At 42.4% G+C, this 23800-nt stretch overlaps 1 protein-coding gene across 3 annotated transcripts in view; it reads right to left on the minus strand.

The window, feature by feature from the left end:
* selenoi (selenoprotein I) overlaps nt 1-23800 on the minus strand; it is a 70568-nt gene that overhangs the window by 15385 nt on the left and 31383 nt on the right. For 2 of the 3 annotated variants that reach the window (XM_068023731.1, XM_068023721.1), the window contains exons 2-4: nt 14108-14176; nt 11561-11669; nt 1999-2073 (exon numbers count right to left, since the gene is read on the minus strand). In XM_068023731.1, coding sequence (XP_067879832.1) covers nt 1999-2073; nt 11561-11669; nt 14108-14176 — 253 coding nt within the window. Of the gene's footprint in view, nt 1-1998; nt 2074-2183; nt 2227-11560; nt 11670-14107; nt 14177-23800 lie in introns of those variants that run through there. The other variant, XM_068023738.1, reaches the window with a different exon arrangement.

Consider the following 23800-nt stretch of genomic DNA (forward strand, 5'->3'; position numbering starts at 1 on the left):
TCTTTAGCAGAACATTCCAAAGTGCTTCACAGGGGCTTTAGAAAACAAAATATGACACCAAGCCACATTAGGAGATATTAGGTCAGATGACCAAAAGGTTGGGCAAAGAGGTAGGTTTTAAGAAGCATCTTAAAATGAGAAAAGTGAGGCACAGAAGCCGAGAAGTTTAAAATGAATTCTAGAGCTTAGGAGCTTGGCAGCTGAAGGCACAGCAGTCAATGATGGAGCAATTAAAATCAGGGATGCATAAGAGGCTAGAATTGGAGGAGCACAGATATCCTGGAGGGTTGTAGGGCTCAAGAAGGTTACAGAGATAGGGAGCACAAGCCATGGAGAGATTTGAAAAAAGGATGAGAATTTTAAAATCCAGACGTTGCTTAACTGGGAGGCAATGTAGGTCATCAAGAACAATAAAGTTAATAAAGTGTTAATCCTAGCAACACTGGAACAGGAGTAGGCCATTCAGCCCCTCGAGCCTGTTCCACCATTCGAATAAATAATGGCTGATCTGTATTGACTCCACCAACCCGCCTCTGTAATCCTTAAAACCCTTGCCAAACAAAAATGTATCAATTTCAGTTTTGAAATTTTCAACTGAGCCAGCCTCAACAGCTTTTTGGAGGAGAGAGTGTTTCAGATTTCCACTACCCTTTGTGGAGAGAAGTGCTTTCTGATATCACCCTTGATTGGCTTAGCTCTAATTTTAAGGTAATACCCCCAAGTTCTGGACTTCCCCACCAGAAAAAATAATTTCTTGCTACCATATTAACTCCTTTTGATCATCTTATATATCTCAACTAGGTCACTTCTTAAACTCCAAGTTCAAGGATCTACAAGACTATTCAACATCTTAATTTTTTTCCTCCACCATCCTATTCTCTCTTAACAATTCATTTTTGGGATGTGAGCATTGCTAGCAAGGCCAGTGTTTATTGCACTTGAAGTGGTGATGGTGTGCCTTCTTGAATTATTTTGCAGCAGTTTCATACAACTGAGTGCACCTCATAGGGAAGTTAAAATACAAACCAGATTGGTGTGTGACTGGAATAACAGAGCCCAGAGTGGAAGGCAGAAAGGGAAGTTGGGCGATCAGCAGTTTAGTGGGATTAAGGACATGAAAGGAGACCATCTCATGGACAAGATGAGTTCAGAGAGGGAATGAGGGTAGATAGGAAGGAAACTGACAAAGAGGAGAGTTCCAGGGCTAGGGAAGGAGAACATTTGGAGAAGTTTGACTTGGTGGGCAAGTGGAAAGGAGAGATGCAGCAGGGGCAGCTGAATGGATGAACTCAATTTTAGTGACAATTAAGTCCTTAAGCTCCTCCCACTTGGAGGTGATGTTGAAAGCAGCATGGGAGAGCAGTTTTAAGGTGATGGTTGGTAGTAGAGAGAAGAAGATGGGTGTTATTTTCACATTCCAGGATGATTACAGTCACAACTAAAATATAACTCCCAGCATATGCTCAATATTTTTCAAAATCATGATATTTAATAAGTTATCAATCTAAACAGAATGCAGAATCACCTAGCACAAATGTCTTAAAACTGGGGTCCATGGACACCTTCCGGGGACTGCAACATGGGGCTGGCCTTACAAATGGGTGACATGGGCAATTGCCCAGGGTGCCGTGGTCAAAAGTAAGCAAGTGGGCAGCAGCCAGAGAAGTGCCCTGCTCCCACAGTGCTCCTGCTCTTCTTGTGCTCCGTTGCTTCTACCCCGCACCTCCACCCCAACCCCAGGCTCCAGCACTCTGCTGTGCTTACTCAGCGCTCCTGCTCTCTCCAGTCTCCTGCCAAGAATATACACTCTGAAGTAAGCAGGCATAACAATCTCGCTAATATCTGTAGGTTTGCTTAAAAGCATTACTAAAACACTATTTACATACAACACTTTCATATATGAGCATTATACAGTACTATAACTTAAATGGGCGTTCCACAATTACTAATCCATTTGAAAAGGGGCTCTTCAATCAAAAAAGTTTGAGAACCACTGACCTAGCGTATAGGCTGTAAAGTTTAGGAGACCAGCAGCAACCCATACCCAACTGGGAACATGCACGTAACCTGCACCTGTAACAAAGAGGGGGATAAATGTGGTCACTCTCCAATAAGCACCAAGATTTTCTAAGCATTTCCTCAATAAAATGCGTCACAGAACAAGGTTTTCCTTTTTATGTTACCAGAAAGCATTCTACAAGCTACAGAACAATTAAAATGCTTCCTCTTCTCTCAAATTTAATAGGGAGAAGGGAAGATATTTCATGTGAACTTAGTCCCCAAAATTACACATCACAAAAACTGAAGTTACTCAGCTGACAGGTTACGTCAATAAGTAATAAAGTAACGATGGATTCCAAGTAGCACAGTGAAAAAGTTCAAAAACTGAAGGCTTAACCATTTAACGATTTGATCAGTTTTGTACTGCATTGTCTAAACAGTAATTAATTATAGTATTTAATTTCTATTACAAGATGATAAACATACACTTCCAAATGTCAAGTGGAAATAAAAGATTCATACAAGCATTTAATTTTCAGGAAGTGGACAGCCATGGCATTTAGCTAACTAAAACATTAGCAAAGTAACAGTTTGTAATGTTACTGAAAACTTGACAAAGTCATTAACAAGCCTCTGCTGCTGAGAGGATTTCAGGAACTTTATTCTTACCCCATAATTTTCTAAATATATGAAAGCTTCAACCAAGAGAACAAGCTTGCAATTAAAAACCAAGGAATTCGTCAAGGCCAAACCCAAAAGAAACAAAATAATCAATCCTGAAAACTCACGTCATCCTTAACAGATGGTTAGAGATGGTCACATATTCCAAAAAAAAACCAACTTGGAGGATGATGATAGTCCAGATATTGTGTATCTCATTTTTCTGGAAGCCTTTGATAAAGTGCTGCACAGTAGGCTGTTAAGACATTTTGCCTGTGGGACTGATGAACAGATTCTATGCTGGATAGCAAATTGATTCAATTCCCATTGGTAGAACAGTGGTAATTAATGGAAGGAGCTCAATACAGAGTCTAGGCACAAGTGGAGGGATCCGTATTGGAACTTTTGCTCTTCACAAAATTAATGAATTGGATGAAGGCATCGAGGTAATAATATTTCAACTTGCTGATTATGCAATACAAGTGTTAGGAATGCAGCTGAAATAAATAGGTTACATATGAAACAAGGGAGTAATGGGTCAGTGTGTGTCGGATGCCCTTCAATGTGAATAAATGCAGCATGATGCATCTGGCTTTGGGTAATTTGAAGCTTACGTATTCTGTGGGGACTGAGAGGAACCAAAGGGCCATAAAAAATTTGAAGGGCACAACCAAAGCCTCAAGGGAAGCCAATAGGGTGTCTGGGTATATCGCTGGGGCAAACAGAGATAAAAGTGCAAATACAATCTGCACATTATACAAGGTCCAATCTTTACTAAATAAAACTAAGTATTTCACCCAGTTTTATTTCCTTCTCCCAGAAGATTGCATAACTTGGGAGGATGAACACAGTGAACATTGGTTGCGCCATGTTTGGGTGGGAAAGATGAATGGGCTAGTGGGTCTATACCTGCTCTATTTAATTGACACATTTTTGTTCAATTTTCATATCTTCACAGGAGGAATATTAGATTGACTATGTCCTTTAGGGAAGGAAATCTGCTGTCCTTACCTAGTCTGACCTACATGCGACTCCAGATCCACAGCAATGGGCGGCACAGTGGCGCAGTGGTTAGCACCACAGCCTCACAGCTCCAGCGACCCGGGTTCAATTCTGGGTACTGCCTGTGTGGAGTTTGCAAGTTCTCCCTGTGACCGCGTGGGTTTCCTCCGGGTGCTCTGGTTTCCTCCCACATGCCAAAGACTTGCAGGTTGATAGGCAAATTGGCCATTAGCAATTGCCCCTAGTATAGGTAGGTGGTAGGGAAATATAGGGACAGGCGGGAATGAGGTAGGAATATGGAATTAGTGTCGGATTAGTATAAATGGGCGGTTGATGGTCGGCACAGACTCGGTGGGCCGAAGGGCCTGTTTCAGTGCTGTATCTCTAAACTAAACTAATGTGGTTGAATGCCCTCTGAAATGGCCTAGCAAGCCACTCAGTTGCATCCAACCTCCACGAAGTCAATAAGGAATGAAACCAGATGGACCGCCTGACATTGACCTCGGCACTGGCAAACCCAGCCCTGTGGACCCTGCAAAGTCCTCCTTACCAACATCTGGGGGCTTGTGCTAAAATTGAGAGCACTATCCCACAGACTAGTCAAGCAACAGCCTGACATAGTCATACTCTCAGAATCATACCTGACAGACAATGTCCCAGACACCACCACCATCCCCAGGTATGTCCTGTACTACCGACAGGACAGACCCAGCAGAGGTGGCGGCACAGTGGTATACAGTCAGAAGGAGTTGCCTTGGGAGTCCTCAACATCGACTCCAGACCCCATGAAGTCTCATGACATCAGGTCAAACATGGGTAAGGAAACCTACTGATCACCACCTACCGCCACCCTCCTCAGCTGATGAATCAGTACTCATCCATGTTGACCAACACTTGGAGAAAGCACTGAGGGGGTCAAGGGTGCAGAATGTACTTTGGGTGGGGGACTTCAATGTCCATCACCAAGAGTGGTTCGGTAGCACCACTAGTGACCGAGCCCTAAAGGAGATAGCTGCTACACTGGGTCTGTGGCACGTGGGGACAGAACCAAGAGAAAACCATACTTGACCTCATCCTCACCAATCTGCCTGCCGTAGATGCATCTGTCCATGACAGTATTGGTAGGAGTGACCACTGCACAATTCTTGTGGAGACGAAGTCCGGTCTTCACACTGAGGATTCCCTCCATCGTGTTGTGTGGCACTACCACCGTGCTAAATGGGAGAGATTTCGAACTGATCTAGCTATGCAAAACTGGGCACACCCATGAGGCGCTGTGGACCATCAGTAGCAGAATTGTACTCAACCACAATCTGTAACCTCATGGCCTGGCATATCCCCCAATCTACCATTACCATCAAGCCAGGTGATCAACCCTGGTTCAATGAAGAGTGCAGGAGGACACGCCAGGAGCAGCACCAGGCTACCAGGCTTACCTCAAAATGGTGTCAACTTGGTGAAGCTACAACCCAGGATTACTTGCGTGCCAAACAGCGTAAGCAACATGCGATGGAGCTAAGCGACCCCACAACCAACAGCTCAGATCCAAGCTCTGCAGTCCTACCACATCCAGTCATGAATGGTGGTGGACAGATAAACCATTAACAGGAGGCAGCAGCTCCACAAATATCCCCATCCTCAATGAGGGGCAGCCCAGCATATCAGTGCAAAAGATAAGGCTGAAGCATTTGCCACAATCTTCAGCCAGAAGTGCCGAGTGGATGATCCAGCTTGACTTCCTCCTGAAGTCCCAGCATCACAGATGACAGTCTTAAGCCAATTCGATTTACTCCGCTGTTACAACCAGGTGAGAGGGGTGTACAGGGTTCCCTTTCAGCCTGGTCTTACTGTAAGAGGGTTTTATTTTTAAACACACCGTGTTTTGAGCTCCCCATTGGTGAATTCTTGTTCACTGCTTTCCAACTACAAGGCAAAGAAACCAGCACAAACAGGCTTGCTTAGGTTTAAAGAAAAGTTGAAATTTATTAAACTTAAACTCTAATTCGGTTAACACCTTTGGATACACGACGCGCCCACGCTAGCATGCATACACGATACACACATGCAAATAGAGACAGAAAAGAAAAATAAAGTGGAAAAGTTTGAGGCAATATCTGAAGAGTTTTTGTTACAGTTCTTCGTGCTCACTGTAGAATCCTTGATTGTAGGTAGATCTTGCTTTTTGTTGGGGCCCAGCATTCTTCTGAATGCTTGTTCGCTGTCGGAGACTTTTTTCTCTTGGGGTTCATGCGCCTTCAGTGGATTTAGAGTTTGGTGAGAAAGAGATGGGAGCAGGCAGACAGAAGAGGCTATGGCGAGCCAGCCAGGAGAGATCTTCAGTCCAGGAGCATTCTGCTTTCTACCCAACCGGTTTGCACAAATTCAAAAAACTCAGGTTGCCCAGGTTAGTCTGTGAGTAGCTGGTTTGACCATGTCCGTTTGTGTACTCAGCCATCTTAGCAGTCAACCTGGAATGCGAGCTCCCCCACCTTCAACACTTGGTGTTCAAAAGTCCATTGTGGGTTGAACGTCAGGGATGGCTGCTTTGTCCTTCCAAACGCTGTCTGTTAATACGCAAATGTCTTTTCAGCACGGCTCATCTGTTTAACAAGTCCTTTCTTCACTCCAGTAGCAGCTTAAAATCAATGTTCATTACAAAATTAATGTGCCTCATTCTTGGCAGGTGGGGGCCTTGCATGACATTGCATGATATTTTGAAAACGACTGAAGGCACTGGATACTGCAAAGGCTATGGGCCCTGACAACATTCTGGCAATATTACTGAAGACCTGTGCTCCAGAACTTGCCGTGCCCTTAGCCAAGCTGTTCCAGTACAGCTACAACACTGGCATCTACCCAGCAATGTGAAAAATTGCCCAGGTATGTCCTATACACAAAAAGCAGGACACATTCAACCCGACCAATTACCGCCCCATCAGTCTACTCTCGATTATCAGTAAAGTGATGGAAGGTGTCATCGACAGTGCTATCAAGCAACAGTTGCTTAGCAATAACCTGCTCAGTGACGCTCAGTTTGGGTTCCGCCAGGACTACTCAACTCCTGACCTCATTACAGCCTTGGTTCAAACATGAACAAAAGAGCTGAACTCGAGGTGACGTGAGAGTGACTGCCCGTGACATCAAGGAGCCCTAGCAAAACTGGAGTCAATGGGAATCGGGGGAAAACTCTCTACTGGTTGGAGTCATACCTAGTGCAAAGAAAGATGGTTATGGTTATTAGAGGTCAATCATCTGAGCTCCAGGACATCACTGCAGGCGTTCCTCAGGGTAGTTTCCTGGGCCCGATCATCTTCAGCTGCTTCTTCAATGACCTTCCTTCAACCATAAAGGTCAGAAGTGGGGATGTTCGCTGATGATTGCACAATGTTCAGCACCATGCGCGACTCCTCAGATACTGAAGCAGTCAGTGTTGAAATGTAACAAAACCTGAACATCCAGGCTTGGGCTGATAAGTGACAAGTAACATCCGTGCCACATAAGTGCCAAGCAATGACCATCTCCAACAAGAGAGAATCTAACCATCGTCCCATGACATTCAACAGCATTACCATCGCTGAATCTCCCACTATCATCCTAGGGGTTACCGTTGACCAGAAACTGAACTGGAGTAGCCAGAGAAATACCATGGCTACAAGAGCAGGTCAGAGGCTAGGAATCCTGCGGCGAGTAACTCACCTCCTGACTCCCCAAAGCAAATCCACCATCTACAAGGCACAAGTCAGGAGTGTGATAGAATTTCTCCACTTGCCTGGATGGGTGCAGCTCCAACAACACTCAAGAAGCTAGACACCATCCAGGACAAAGCAGCCCGCTTGATTGGCACCCCATCCACAAACATTCTCTCCCTCCGCCACCGACGCACAGTGGCAGCAGTGTGTACCATTTACAAGATGCACTACAGCAACGCACCAAGGCTACTCAGGCAGCACCTTCTAAACCTGCAACATCTACCACCTAGAAGGACAAGGGCAGCAAATGCATGGGAACACCACCACCTGCATGTTCCCCTCCAAGCCACACACCATCCTGACTTGGAACTATATTGCCATTCCTTCACTGTTGCTGGGTCAAAATCCTGGAACTCCCTTCCTAATGGCACTGTGGGTGCAACAACCCCACACGGACTGTGGCAGTTCACCACCGCCTTCTCCTGGGCAATAAATGCTGGCTTAGCCAGCGACACCCATGTCCCATGAAACGAATAAAAAAAATTGACTGATGAGACAGAAAAGGGACAAAAGAGCACTTAGATATCAGCCATTGCAGTTAGACCTAATCTAGAGAGGTAATGCCAAAAATATGCAAGTGAATCCACCAAAAGGATGGGGTGCAGAGGTTGTGTTGCCATCCCACTTTTCAAAGAGAGAGAAGGTTGAGCAGCAGGCTAGAGAGGCAAGACAGTGCAAGGGTGGGGATAGAGGGTAAAGGCAAGCTCAAAGGTAGGAGAGGGAAAGAAATAGAGTTTCAGCTCAACTGAGCAGAAATAAGAGAAAGCACTTCAGTTGGCAAACGAAAATGAGCAATTTAGGCAGGAACAAGTTGTCCAGCCAGAACAACACAACTTTGACACCAATCAGAAGGAAAACTTATATCAGCTTAATCTGAAATTACCACACGAGGCCATCAAGAGGAAGAACAAGCGCCATCATGCTCATGAACCAAGTGGCTTCCACCACTTTTCGCAATCTGCAAAATCCATTCAGCTGTAAACAATGTCTACTGACACTTCACTAAGTGGAAAGGCATTCATGGTGTTTCCTAATGTTAATCCAGTCAGTAGCATGGACTATGATGTAAAAAGCGCTAACTTTGGTGCTTTTAATTTGACACCTGCAGCATACAGGCAGAAATGCAATAAAGAAAATATATTTTCAGTAGTTATAGAGAAATGGTTATTATGGCAAATGTCATTGGAAAGCAATGGCAGTATGAATATGAAGGTCTCAGTTATTTAATGCTGAGGAGCAGATTTCCAAATAAGGTTCCACATGCTTTAAGAATCTGACTTTTTTCAACAGGAGTCTAAAACAGTGACATAGCTACGAACATGCGTTAATCATCTTATGACCTCACAAGCACTAGTGAGCCAATGCATGTGTGAAACCAGATACCTCAAGCTGTCCCACAGATCAACTACTCAACAGGTTAGCTGCACAACCCACCCAGTCAAGTAGAGGGAGATAACAAGCACAAGATCTAAAGACAATAAATCAGATGTTTCAAATATGGAGGGGTAGATCACATGATGAGTCACTCCTAGTCTCAAAAAATTCTGTGATGCAAACAGAGAGGCTGCATGAGCTTGTGAGGTATGAGGTGGCCATTTGTTTGACTGTTGGCGTGGGTAAGTTAACTCTTTATTTTCACTTGTCGTTCAAGGCTCAAGATATTGGACTGCTCTTTCACAATAGTACATGGCAGCCTGGCAAAAGACTACCATTATGAAATTGGGCAATGTTCTTTCAGACTACTGCTGACCTCAACACTTGCATTTTAGCTTCCAGCTCCAGGCCTCAGACCTATACCCCTCAATCTCTTGTTGAAAACCTGACTGCCCATGTGTCTTTTCATTCTATTCTCTTGATCAAGGAGAGGGTTGAGATGACTTCATCCCAGTTAGTAATTTGAAGGCTCATCAATATCCTCTCTGCCTTCCTTGGAGGCGTAGGTGTATGGAAAACATCTTTTACAGACAAAATAAACTAGCACTAATTTGTCTGGGAGAAAACAATTGGTGCTCAATGATCAGCTGAGACATTCAATAAAATGGTAGGTTTGGCTTGAATACATGCTGGTCAGTGTTTTTTTTAAATAACACAATGTGCAAATTCACTGCTTTAAAATACAACAGACACTTAAGTTAATCCCAAAACAAAACAAAAATCCTGAAACAAATGAGTCTTACCTGTTCAAGGGAGTGGCATGGACGACTTTGTAATACACTGCCATGCTGGGATAGGTGAGCCATTCATTAGGCAAGGCTGCCCTTTCTAAATGGTGAGGCCCAGGAGCAGCACCCGCCTGCTGTTGAAGTGAGGCTGCATGACAATCCAACCAGAGGAGGCTTCACAGGCAATTCTGGTTCTCCAAATTGCTCACAGATACCCCCCACAACATAATACAAGTGTTTAATGCAAGAAGTCAGAGGCACCAGGCACAAGAGCAGCATGTCCCCTGGGCAGGTGCCCATGCAAAATTTGCACAGTTGTGAATGCGATTTTTCAATTAACTGCATACTTAATTACTACAAAGTCAGTCAGCTTTCTTACTGTAGCCACAGACTATTCGCGATATCCCTTGGGTTGGTGGGGGGCGGCGGGTTGGTGGGGGGTGGAAAGCTCCATACAAGCCAACAGCAGCAAGCCAGTAATGTGCTTTTGTACAGGAGTCTGTAGTTGCATAGTAGACACATGGTTTTGTGAAAGGGAAATAGTGTTTGACTAATTTATTATAGTTCTTTGAATTAACAAGCAAGGTAAAGGAGAACCTGTAGATGTGGTGTCCTTTGATTTCCAAAAGGCATTTGATAAGGTGCCACATCAAAGGTTACTACACAAAATAAGAGCAAATAGTGTAGGGGGTAACATATTAGCATGGATAAAGAGCTGGTTAGCTAACAGGAAACAAAGAGTTGGGATAAATGGGTCATTTTCAGGTTGGCAGCTATAACTAGTGGAGTGCCAGAGAGATCAGTGATCAGTTATAACAATGACTTGGATGAAGGGACTGAATGTATGGTTGCTAAATTTGCTGATGACACAAAGATCCATAAGAGATAAAGTTGTGAGGAGGACATAGGAGTCTGCAAAGGGATATAGATAAATGAGTGGGCAAAAATTTGAGTATAATGTGGGAAAATGGGAACTTGTCTGCTTTGGCAGGAAGAATACAAAAGCAGTATACTATTTAAATGGAGAGATTGCAGAACTCGATGGTAGAGGGAGCTGGGTGCCCTGGTAAATGAATCTCAAAAAGTTAGCATGCAGATACAGCAAGGGATTAGAAAGGCAAATGGAATGTTGGCGTTTATTGCAAGAGGAATGGAATATAAAAGTAGAGAAGTTTTACTGCAGCTGTACAGGGTGAGACCACATCTGGAATATTGTGTACAGTTTTGGTCTCTTTATTTGAAAAAGGAGACATGTTAGAGAGAGTTCAGAGAAGGTTTACTAGACTCATTCCAGGGATGAAGGGCTTGTCTTATGAAGAAAGGGTGAACAGGTTGGGCCTTTACCCACTGGAGTTTAGAAGAATGAGAGGTGACCTTACTGAAACATAAGATCCTGAGGGTACTTGATAGGCAGATACCGGGAAGACATTTTCTCTTGTGGGGAAAACTAGAACTAGGGGACACAGTTTAAAAACAAGAGGCCTCCCTCTTAAGACAGAGATGAGGAGAAATTTTTTTTTGAGAGTTGTTGGCCTGTGGAATTCTCTTCCCCAGAAAGCAGTGGAGGCTGGGTCACTGAGTTTATTCAAGGCTGAGTTAGATAGATTTTTGTTAGACAGGAGAGTCAAGGGTTATGGGGGCAGACAGGAAAGGGGAGTTGAGACCACAATCAGATCAGCCATGATCTTATCAAATGGTGGAGCAAGCTCTAAAGGGTCAAATGGCCTACGCCTGCTCCTGCGTCCTACAATGCAAACACCAACAGCAGCACGAAAAGAAACTACCTACCACCCATGGAAGATCTGTCTCTAGTGGCAACTGTGCTGTTTGTGTTACACTGCAGGCTTACCTCCAACAACACTCATTGGCAGAGGCAACCCAGAGAAGTAAACTGGGCATCTATGCATTGGGACTACAGAATAGGTTACCCATAAGCAGTTTAAACTATATATATATTTTTTTAAAACACAGAAACCAAGCTCTTACCTGAAGCATAAAAATCATAGTCAAAATAGGCCATCATAAAAAAATTAAGTACAAGTAGCATGAAACCAGAGAACGTCAACAGATTTGGTGCCAACCATGTAGGTAAAATCTATAAAAGCAAAAAAAAAAAAAGGTTGATAAGTAGGGAGACCAGAAATTCTCCACTGTAGGTTAACTAGTCTTTATACTCAATTAAAAATACTTAATGTGTCAGGCCAGGAAGCTGTCCACTCCTTTTTTTAAAAAAAATGTTAAACATACTGACGGTACGAATTAGGAGCAGGAGTAGGCCACTCAGCCCTTCGAGCCTGTTCGGCCATTCAATAAGTTCATAGCTGAACTGATTACTCCACATTTCCACCTACCCCCGATAACCTTCCACCCCCTTGCTCATCAAGAATCTATCTACCGCTGCCTTAAAAATATTCAAAGACTCTGCTCCCACCGCCTTTTGAGGAAGAGAATTCCAAACACTCACGACCCTCAGAAAATATTTCTCCTCATCTCGGTCTTAAATGGGCAACCCCTTATTTTTAAACAGCGACCTCTAGTTCTAGATTCTCCCACAAGGGGAAACATCCTTTCCACATCCACCCTGTCAAGAACCCTCAGGATCTTATATGTTTCAATCAAGTCGTCTCTTACTCTTCCAAATTCCAGCGAAACAAGCCTTGCCTGTCCAATCTTGCCTCGCAAAACAGCCCGCCCATTCCAGGTATTAGTCTAGTAAACCTTTTCTGCACTGCCTCCAACGCATTCACATCCTTCCTTAAATAAAGAGTCTAGTACTGTACACAGTACTCCAGATGTGGTCTCACCAATGCCCTGTTTAGCTGAAGCATAACCTCCCTACTTTTGTATTCAATTCCCCTCGCGGTAAACAATATCATTCTATTAGCTTTCCTAATTACGTGCTGTACCTGCATAGTAATCTTTTGCGATTCATCCACTAGGACACCCTGATCCCTTTGCATCTCAGAACTCTGCAATCTCTCACCATTTAGATAATATGCTTCTTTTTTATTCTTCCTGCCCAAGTGGACAATTTCATACTTTCCCACAATATACTCCATTTGCCAGGTCTTTGCCACTCACTTAACCTATCTATATACCTTTGTAGACCTGTTACGTCCTCTTCACAAGTTACTTTCCTACCTATCTATATGTCACCAGCAAATTTAGCAACCATACCTTCAGTCCCTTCATCTAAGTCATTTATATAAATTGTAAAAAGTTGAGGCCCCAGCATAGATCCCTGTTGCACACCACTCGTTACATCTTGCCAACCAGAAAATTACCCATTTATGCCGACTGTTTCCTGTTAGCTAGCCAATCTTCTATCCATGCCAACGTTACCCCCTACACCATGAGCTTTTATTTGCTGCAACCTTTGATGTGGTGCCTTATCAAATGCCTTCTCAAAATTTAAGTACAATACATCTACCAGTTCCCCTTTATCCACAGCACATGTAACTCCCTCAAAGAGCTCCAATAAATCGGTTAAACACGATTTCCCTTTCACAAAACCATATTGACTGTCTGATTACCTTGAATTTTTCTAAATGCCCTGCTATACCATCTTTAATAGCTTCTAACATTTTCCCCAAGACAGATGTTAAGCTAACTTGCCTATACTTTCCTGCTTTCTGTCTCCCTCCCTTTTTGAAGAAAGGTGTTACATTCGCTATTTTCCAATCTAACAGAACCTTCCCCGAATTTAGGGAATTTTTGAAAATTCAAACTAACGCATCAACTATCTCACTAGCCACTTCTTTTAACACCCTAAGATGAAGTCCATCAGGACCCAGGCACTTATCAGCCTACAGCTTCAACAATTTAGTCAGTACCACTTCCCTGGTGATTGTAATTTTGAGTTCCTCCCTCCCTTCTATTTCCTGACTTACAGCGAATACTGGAATGTTACTTGGATCCTCAATAGTGAAGACCAATGCAAAATATCTGTTCAATTCCCCAGACTCACTTTCTATAGGACTAACGCTCACTTTGTTAACTTTTCTTTTTTAAATATCTATAGAAACTCTTACTATCTGTCTTTATATTTCTAGCTAGCTTTTTCTCATGCTCTAATTCTGCCTTCCTCATCAATCTTTTAGTCATTCTTTGCTGCTTTTTATATTCTGTCCGTATTCTCAGTGGCTCCTTTTATAACAAATGAAGACTGCAGACTATTATGGCTTCATTCTCACCATCTAGGTGTTTGCAAATATCTCTATCAGTGATACCTAATTCCACTGTTTCTAATATGACCCTTTCCCTCCACCCCATGCAACGTAAAGCTGCTGGCATTTGAACAATCATACTGTAAAATAAGACTACAGCAATGGCCAGGAGATGGTTATCTCTGACATGACAAAACCCATGACTTCTCTTCCAAGAAAGTAATAATTTACAAGGAAACCTAGTACACATTTTCTTATTGTTCAAACTATTTCTGCCAAATTTTAGTTCAAATACGTAATGGTGTGCTGAAAATGAAGAAACCACACAATGATCTAGTAATACTGAAAGTTTGTAATATGCTCTTACCTTAACTACAGAGTTCCAAAATGGATGCATAACATATACTGACAACGGATTGGTGTCCACTGCACTATACTGAAAAGGAAACAAAAAAAGACAAAACTCACGTATATACTGCTTTAAATTAGAATCTTAGCATTTGCAAAAACAAACATTTTAAATGACAAAAAAGGTAGCTATTAAATTATCTGAGCAAAATAAGGCTTCATAACTAAACTGTTGTTGGATTGTTCCTCTATTGCATATTTAACTAAATATTGGTGCTTCAGCTGGCAGTGAAGGGATACACCATCACAAAAAGCAATCAAGTGCTCAGCCAATGATTACAGTACTGTTGTGGGGAAGGGGTTAAATGTCACATCAGCTTTTCCTTCATCAATAGCAAATTAAATAATGGAGCACCCAGACAAGCCTGCTGCAATTCATCCCATCTGCAGCAGGTGGACTCAAGGATTGGAAACTCCAAGAGCTTGAACCTCTGATCATGTAGTTAGAAGGACCATGCTGAAAGACTAACAAAATTATATTGAGTCAACTACAGTTGGTTCCCCTGCATTTGAATTAAACGAACCTGGTCACTACTTTTAATTGTGGAAAGTCCTGTACTGAGATTTCCAATCACTATACTTAAAACTAAAAGCAGAAAATTCTGGAAAAATAGCAAGTTAGGCAGCATCTGTGGAAACAGAATGAATGATTCAGGTGGCTGAGTATTTGCAGTATTTTCTGGTTTCATTTAAAGTTTCCAGCAGCCACAGTATTTTGCTTTTGTTTAAGTATACTTCTAGACCTATCAGAACTGGACGATACTGTTGATGAACTGCTTATAAACTGCCTGAAGGATCTGTCATCTTCTACTACTAAATGGGTGACAGGCCATACTGGAAGAATCTTGAAAATAAGTTTCAAACAAAACTGAAAGTGACTCCTGTACCAACTCTGATGAAATACAGCACATCCCCAAAAGTTGGCAGAACAGGAATTATTTAGGCTTGAGCACATGCTGTTAAAGGAGGATTGAAAATTCCTTATTGCACCAAATATTAAGCCAGAGAAAAGGAGGTACTGGGGCACAAAAACAGAAGTAAATACAACATTAATGTAATTTTGAAATTGATGATGGAACTTGTTATTCTTCGCAACCCTGTTCACTTTGTTTAGTCCCATAAAAAGCACTTCCTTGTTTTTCAGTTTCCAGTTCTAACAAAGGGTTAAAATCTTTATGCTGTTACTGTTTAACCAGCTGCGTATTTCTAGAATTTTGTTTTTCTAAATTTACAGCATTTATAAATTTTAAATGTTTACAATACCATAAGAGAATAGTTAACTCAATAAGTTTGATTCCAATCAGTATGAGAGCATGAAAGCAGTTGTAAAAAAAAAAAAAATGTCTAAAAAGTTGCTTCTGAAGGATTAAACATAATGGGGTGGGGGGGGGCTCAAGTGAAACCAGAATGCCAGGATAATTCCAACAGCATTTAATGTTACACCAAAAATATGAGAAGTATGGATATTGATCTTTGTTATAGGCAATATGTTATAACACAAAAGGTTCAATCTCCAATGATTTTAGTTGAAACCCAGTAAACTATCTTTGCAACAAATCAACATATTTCAAACCAGCCAAAATACCACTTAAAAACTTTTTAAATGGATATTTATGTTACAATATTAATAGTGCAATTACGTACACTGCCCTTTGTATTACTGTGCAGGCAATTTGCATAATGGGCCTGTAGCACCACTGATACATACGATGAGAAATCCTGGGTGTGGTAGGAACACAAAAGGAGTTGTGATAGTGTTAAAACCCAAAAGAGAAAAGATCAAGCAGTTAATTAACTGTACCTTCACCCAACAAGTGCTATTTCCTTGTAATACACATTAACCAGCTTGAAATATGATGTCAACCTTGAAAAGAATAAATTACAATTTGGTGGACAAAGTTTGTTATATGTAGGGCCCCAGAGCTGATCAATTCAGCAGCCACAGAAGTCATCGCAGAGCATAACCCAAGGGCATCAAATTCTCCCCTGCCAAGTCTTCCAGTGATTTTGCACTCCAGTTGCTGTTGCTCAATTTGTACTCTGCTCCCACTGAGTGCCACCTATACTTACGATGCAATGAGCAGGGCTTGGGGATGTTAGGTATATAACACAACACTCTAACTTCACTATTTTACGCCTGTAACAATCCAAGCGCCTGAACACATCTCAGCTCATTACACAGGCTCCACCTCAGGCAAGAGCTGCAGATGTGCATTTCCTGCAATTATGCTGGTTCAAAACAGATGTCAAATTAAACCCAGAATTTTAGCCTTGGCAAGAAAGTCTTTTTTTTTAAGTACATCCTCGTTGAGACGTGTACTATATTGTTTGCTTCTTTGAATACATTCTTATGGTATAAGTCACATTAAAAACTGAAACGCTTGCATGATTCCAAGTTCTTAAATATGTGCCAAATGTGCATGAATGATTAAGATGAACTGCAACTTCAATTTCCATGCTTAAAAAGGAATATATAATGAGAGATTGATGCTTTCCTCAGGACCGAATTTTACGCCGATTTCAGTTCGTTTAACCCCAATTTTAACTGCAACATTAACACTGGCAGGAACTCTGGATGTAAATGGACAGCAAAATGGGTGCAGTGTAATTTCTAGGGCCATTTCCTGATTTTACCAACAGGAAATTCTACCCCTTGGTCTGCATTTAGCCACAATCTCAGCTATTAACACAGACAGCAAACAGAACAAGCGAGAGTCAAACAGAAAGTCCCCAATCAGCAAAATAAAACAGGCCAGCAAAACCCAAATGTAGGCTAGAACTTAATTGCTTAGCTGAGAAGCTGACTTACAATTTTGGAAGGTGGCTGGTATATGAAAGTGCAATGTTTATGCAGTACTTCACTGACATCACATGACAGCACAGGCTTGGAGGGTCAAATGGCCTGTTCCTGTACTGTTCTTTGCTTGTATCACAAAATCTAGGTTGAATTGGGAGCAGCAATGAGGCGATATGGCACTCACTCACTTAGCCCTGTGAATATAAACCTATTGTGTGTGGATCAAGGAAGCAGAAACACAGCACAATTGAGGACCAACGGACAATCAAGCTGAAAATCTGGCAATGACAGATATAACATGTCAACTGAAGATGCAATTCTTGTTTTTACTCTTAGGAAAGACACTTGTTTCTGATCAGCTGTTCCTTTGCACTGGTTATACTGAATACAACATAAAATGTCAACACCTTGCTGCAACACAGTTGTTGACCCTACTCCCTGACTCTGCTTAAACTTGCGTGCACTGTGGAGCTCGGTTGTTTGCAAGAATTAAGTTGGCTGCATCTTGTTTTCCCAAATTCCACCGGAATCACTTAGAATAGATTGCACATTACAAAAAGAAAGGGCAAGAAAAAGATGACTTTTTTTTTTAAAAAGAAGTTAAAATGGGTGATTGCTTTATTAAGATCACTAAATGGATTGGTATTTATCATGACAAAAGATCCAGAGCATTCCCACACCAGCACAGTCCTACCAGCTTGAGGGAGTGCAGCAATTTTGTTTCTCCAGAGCTGCAATGTTTAAATAGAAACTGCTTCAACCCAATTGTTGCTTTCTTATCCCATCCCAATTTTGAAGCACCGACTACCAGTGCATCCTACCTCCAGTCCCAGGTCCCACTGCTCGAGCGAACACCAGGCAGTTTGAGTGTTGTACAAGCTACATCTGTCCAAAATATAGTCACCCACATTATATGTGGCAATAGGTCCTCCTTGTCTACCCTTATCCTACTGCACACCCTTCATTGCTCCTCAGTGAAATGGTTTGGAACGTTCGCTATTAGAATTAGATTACAGCGCAGTACAGGCCCTTCGGCCCTCGATGTTGCGCCAACCTGTGAAACCATCTGACCTACACTATTCCATTTTCATCCATATGTCTATCCAATGACCACTTAAATGCCCTTAAAGTTGGCGAGTCTACTACTGTTGCAGGCAGGGCATTCCACGCCCCTACTACTCTGAGTAAAGAAACTACCTCTAACATCTGTCCTATATCTATCACCCCTCAACTTAAAGCTATGTCCCCTCGTGTTTGCCATCACCATCCGAGGAAAAAGACTCACTATCCACCCTATCTAACCCTCTGATTACCTTATATGTCTCTATTAAGTCACATCTCCTCCTCCTTCTCTCCAACGAAAACAACCTCAAGTCCCTCAGCCTTTCCTCGTAAGACCTTCCCTCCATACCAGGCAACATCCTAGTAAATCTCCTCTGCACCCTTTCCAAAGCTTCCACATCCTTCCTATAATGCGGTGACCAGAACTGCACGCAATACTCCAGGTGCGGCCTCACCAGAGTTTTGTACAGCTGCAGCATGACTTCGTGGCTCCGAAACTCGATCCCCCTACTAATAAAAGCTAACACACCATATGCCTTCTTAACAGCCCTATTAAATCCCTGAAAGTTGCTACCCAGGTTATGTACCTGGACACCAAGATCTCTCTGTTCATCTACACTACCAAGAATCTTCCCATTAGCCCAGTACTCTGCATTCCTGTTACTCCTTCCAAAGTGAATCACCTCACACTTTTCCACATTAAACTCCATTTGCCATCTCTCAGCCCAGCTCTGCAGCCCTCTGTACCCTACAACATCCTTCGGCACTATCCACAACTCCACCGACCTTAGTGTCATCCGCAAATTTACTAACCCACCCTTCTACACCCTCTTTCAGGTCATTCATAAAAATGACAAACAGCAGTGGCCCCAAAACAGATCCTTGCGGTACACCACTAGTAACTAAACTCCAGGATGAACATTTGCCATCAACCACCACCCTCTGTCTTCTTTCAGCTAGCCAATTTCTGATCCAAAGCTCTAAATCACCTTCAACCCCATACTTCCGTATTTTCTGCAATAGCCTACCGTGGGGAACCTTATCAAACGCCTTACTGAAATCCATATATACCACATCCACTGCTTTACCCTCATCCAGCTGTTTGGTCACCTTGTCAAAAAACTCAATAAGGTTTGTGAGGCACAACCTTCCCTTCACAAAACCGTGCTGACTATCTCTAATGAACTTATTCTTTTCAAGATGATTATAAATCCTATCTCCTATAACCTTTTCCAACATTTTACCCACAACCGAAGTAAGGCTCACAGGTCTATAATTACCAGGGCTGTCTCTACTCCCCTTCTTGAACAAGGGGACAACATTTGCTATCCTCCAGTCTTCCGGCACTATTCCTGTCGACAATGACGACATAAAAATCAAGGACAAAGGCTCTGCAATCTCCTCCCTGGCTTCCCAGAGAATCCTAGGATAAATCCCATCTGGCCCAGGGGACTTATCTATTTTCACACTTTCCAAAATTACTAACACCTCCTCCTTGTGAACCACAATCCCATCTAGCCTAGTAGCCTGAATCTCAGTATTCTCCTCGACAACATTTTCTTTCTCTACTGTAAATACTGACGAAAAATATTCATTTAACGCTTCCCCTATCTCCTCTGATTCCACACATAACATCCCACTACTATCCTTGATTGGCCCTAATCTAACTCTAGTCATTCTTTTATTCCCGATATACCTATAGAAAGCCTTAGGGTTTTCCTTGATCCTATCCGCCAATGACTTCTCGTGTCCTCTCCTTGCTCTTCTTAGCTCTCCCTTTAGATCCTTCCTGGCTAGCTTGTAAGCTCTCAAGCGCCCTAACTGAGCCTTCACGTCTCATCCTAACATAAGCCTTCTTCTTCCTCTTGACAAGCGCTTCAACTTCTTTAGTAAACCAAGGCTCCCTCGCTCGACAACTTCCTCCCTGCCTGACAGGTACATACTTATCAAGGACATGCAGTAGCTGCTCCTTGAATAAGCTCCACATTTCGATTGTGCCCATCCCCTGCAGTTTCCTTCCCCATCCTACGCATCCTAAATCTTGCCTAATCGCATCATAATTTCCTTTCCCCCAGCTATAATTCTTGCCCTGCTGTATATACCTGTCCCTGCCCATCGCTAAGGTAAACCTAACCGAATTGTGATCACCATCACCAAAGTGCTCACCTACATCTAAATCTAACACCTGGCCGGGTTCATTACCCAGTACCAAATCCAATGTGGCATCGCCCCTGGTTGGCCTGTCCACATACTGTGTCAGAAAACCCTCCTGCACACACTGGACAAAAACTGACCCATCTAAAGTACTCGAACTATAGTATTTCCAGTCAATATTTGGAAAGTTAAAGTCCCCCATAACAACTACCCTATTACTCTCGCTCCTGTCGAGAATCATCTTCGCTATCCTTTCCTCTACATCTCTGGAATTATTCGGAGGTCTATAGAAGACTGCCAACAGGGTGTCCTCTCCTCTCCTGTTTCTAACCTCGGCCCATACTACCTCAGTAGACGAGTCCTCAAACGTCCTTTCTGCCGCTGTAATACTCTCCTTGATTATCAATGCCACACCCCCCCCCCCCCTCTTTTAATCATCTTCTCTGTTCTTACTGAAACATCTAAATCCCAGAACCTGCAACATCCATTCCTGCCCCTGCTCTACCCATGTCTCCGAAATGGCCACAACATCGTTAACAACTATGTTAACGGAGGTGCAGGAAGAGGAACTGAGTAGCCGAGTCCCAACCCTGTCTTTGCTTAACATCCAGACATTTGCACTTCTAATAGGTGTCACTAGCGAGCAACAAAGCAGAAATCTGTTAATTACACCTGTAACCCCTGGGCTCTGCAATCAATTGTCCTTTTACCACCCCTCCATTCTGAGGTCATTAAGTCAGCAAAGATCTGGGCCTTATGGCTTGTGTTGGTTTGGAATGACAATCAGGGACTAATTATCTTTTTAAGACAGAATTGTAGTGCATTTATCAGAAGTCATCCAAGTTGCCCTTTAAATCAATCCAAATTTTTGCTCATACTACTTTTTTGTAATCCTTGTGTGATTGTGGCATTTCCATATACTTGTACTGCGTCTGTATTATCTCATGTGCCTCGGTATCATATTTTGTTTTATAATACCCCGGTGAAGTGCTTTGGGCGCTATATAAACACAAGTTGTTGCTGACACAAGGTTTGGCTTTGAGGGATGGTAGCACAATGATTGTATTATTGGACCAATAATCCAAAGGCCTGCAGAAATAGTAGAGGCGTTGGTTATAATCTTCCAAAATTCCTTATATTCTGCAAGGGTCCCAGTAGATTGGAAAATAGCAAATGTAACAACTTTATTCAAGAAAGGAACGAGACAGAAAGCAGGAAACAATAGGCCAGTTAGTTGGTCTAACATCTGTCACAGGGAAATTACAAGAATTCATAATTGAGGTTATAGCTGGATATTTAGAAAATCATAATGGGATCAGACAGAGTCAACATGGTTTTGTGAAAGAGAAATCACGTTTAACTAATTTATTAGAGTTCAAGGAAATTCAAGGTGGGTAAAGGGGAACCTGTAGATGTGGTGTACTTTGATTTCCAAAAGGCATTTGATAAGGTGCCACATCAAAGGTTACTACACAAGATAAGAGTACATAGTGTAGGGGTATTAGCTAACCAGTCCTTTATCCATGCTAACAGGAAACAGACAATAGGGATAAATGGGTCTTTGTCGGGTTGACAAGCTATAAACTAGTGGAGTGCCACAGGGATCAGTGCTTGGACCTCAACTACTTACAATTTACATCAATGACTTGGATGAAGGGACCAAATGTATGGTTAAGTGAGTGGGCAAAAATTTTGCAGATGGAGTATAATGTGGGAAAATGTGAACTTGTCCACTTTGGCAGGAAGAATAGAAAAGCTGTATACTATTTAAACGGAGAGATTGCAGAACTTGGTGGTACAGAGGGATCTGGGTGTCCTGGTGCATGAATCACAAAAGGTTAGTATGCAGTTACAACAAGTGATTAGGAAGGCAAATGGAATGTTGTTTATTGCGAGGGGAATAGAGTATAAAAGTAGGGAGGTTTTACTACAGCTGTACAGGACCTTGGTGAGACCACATCTGGAGTACTGTGTACAGTTTTGGTTTGACAGTACATCAAGTTAAACACTGGAACACAGTTGATCTGGATTTATAAAAGCTCTCAGGAGTGCCCTTTGAGCTTCTGGACACTATATTTATCAAAATCTCACTTAAACATATTTAGGATGTGGACCTGCCTATTGGAAAACCCATAACATTTAAATGTAATGTTCAGGAAGCAAGCTCTGTAGGTGGATACAGGAATTCACCACCAGAGCACCAACAGATTAACTGGTTCTTAATCTGGTTTGCTTAAACTGGCTTCTGTATTCAACAAAATAAAAAATACAACACTATCCATGGAAGGTGAAGTGCTAAGGACATCAGGTACTATATAAATGCAAATTCTTTACAAGTGCCAAGTGCTCAACTCAAATGCAGAGGAAGGTGGGCAGGCAGGAGAAAGGACGACAATCAGTCTCATCCACAAAAATAAGCAGAGCCTGACCAATCAAGCAGCCTGCTCCAAGTACTGACAACACCTCAACCCATTTAGGGTACAAGCTCAATTTTTAAAAATCAATTGAAGATTATTCACTTCAGCTGAATTTCTGGTGTGATGGCATAATTATAGCATTACATGCTTACATAGGCATTTGCCATTATGAACTTGGACAGGAATTTATAATGGCAATATAAAAATAAGGATAGTCTGCATTACTTTAACATGGGATCTACATACTCAGGTGCAAATTATCCTTTGGCATGTATCCTACAGAGGAGTTTGCATCCTCCATATCTCTAACCTCCTCCAGCCTCACAACCCTCAGATATCTGCGCTCCGCCAATTCTGGCCTCTGAGTATCCCTTTTTTTAAATCGTGCCTTCAGCTGCCCAGGCCTCATGCTCTGGAATTCCCTCTTTTCTCCTTTAAGACGTTCCTTTAAACCTACCACTTTAACCAAGCTTTTGGTCATCTGCGCCAATACCTCCATGTAGCTTGGTGTCAAATTTTGCTCCTGTGAAGTGCCTTGGGATGTTAAAGGTGCTCTATAAGTACAAGTTGTTGCTGATTTTATGTTTCATTTCCCTTCCCTCCATTGTTCTGATGCTATTTAAAAGCTCGTTAATTTTTCCACTTCCATTGATGGGTTGCAGCCCAAAACATTAACATGTCTGTATCGTTCATAGCGGTTACCTGGCCAGTTGTGTTTCTGCAACATTTTTTGACCAGCAACAGCACTTGGGCTCTTTTACAATTTAACTCCCAACCTTTCATTGCCCACCAAGTGAACCTCCATCACTGAACAGTAATGCTGATTGTTATTATGGCAAATCTGCCAAGTTCACTGGGTTTGATGAGGATTTACTCAGGGTACAAAATGTTTCAGATTTTCACTGGCCGCCTACTAACATGCTGCAAAAGACAGGCGACTGTTTAAATGTGACCGAAGACCTCTCAGTTCACTGCAATTTGATGGAGCTGAAAGAAGAGTGCTGTCTTGCACATGTTGCAAAGATTTTTACTTCAGTTTAACATAGCAAGATCAATTGCCCATTCCCTGTGAGCCAGTCTCTAGACCCCAAACCCACTGCCACACTCCCTTTCCGAACCAGCTACTGCATCGGAACTAAAGACTCAGTTCATCTCTGCTGCCCAGATTTATCCTAGCACATTGTCACAAATCAAAGTCTGGCCTCCAGTTGCTGTCCATTCC

Source organism: Heterodontus francisci, chromosome 3 (assembly GCF_036365525.1).
Source record: "Heterodontus francisci isolate sHetFra1 chromosome 3, sHetFra1.hap1, whole genome shotgun sequence".
NCBI lineage: Eukaryota > Metazoa > Chordata > Chondrichthyes > Heterodontiformes > Heterodontidae > Heterodontus > Heterodontus francisci.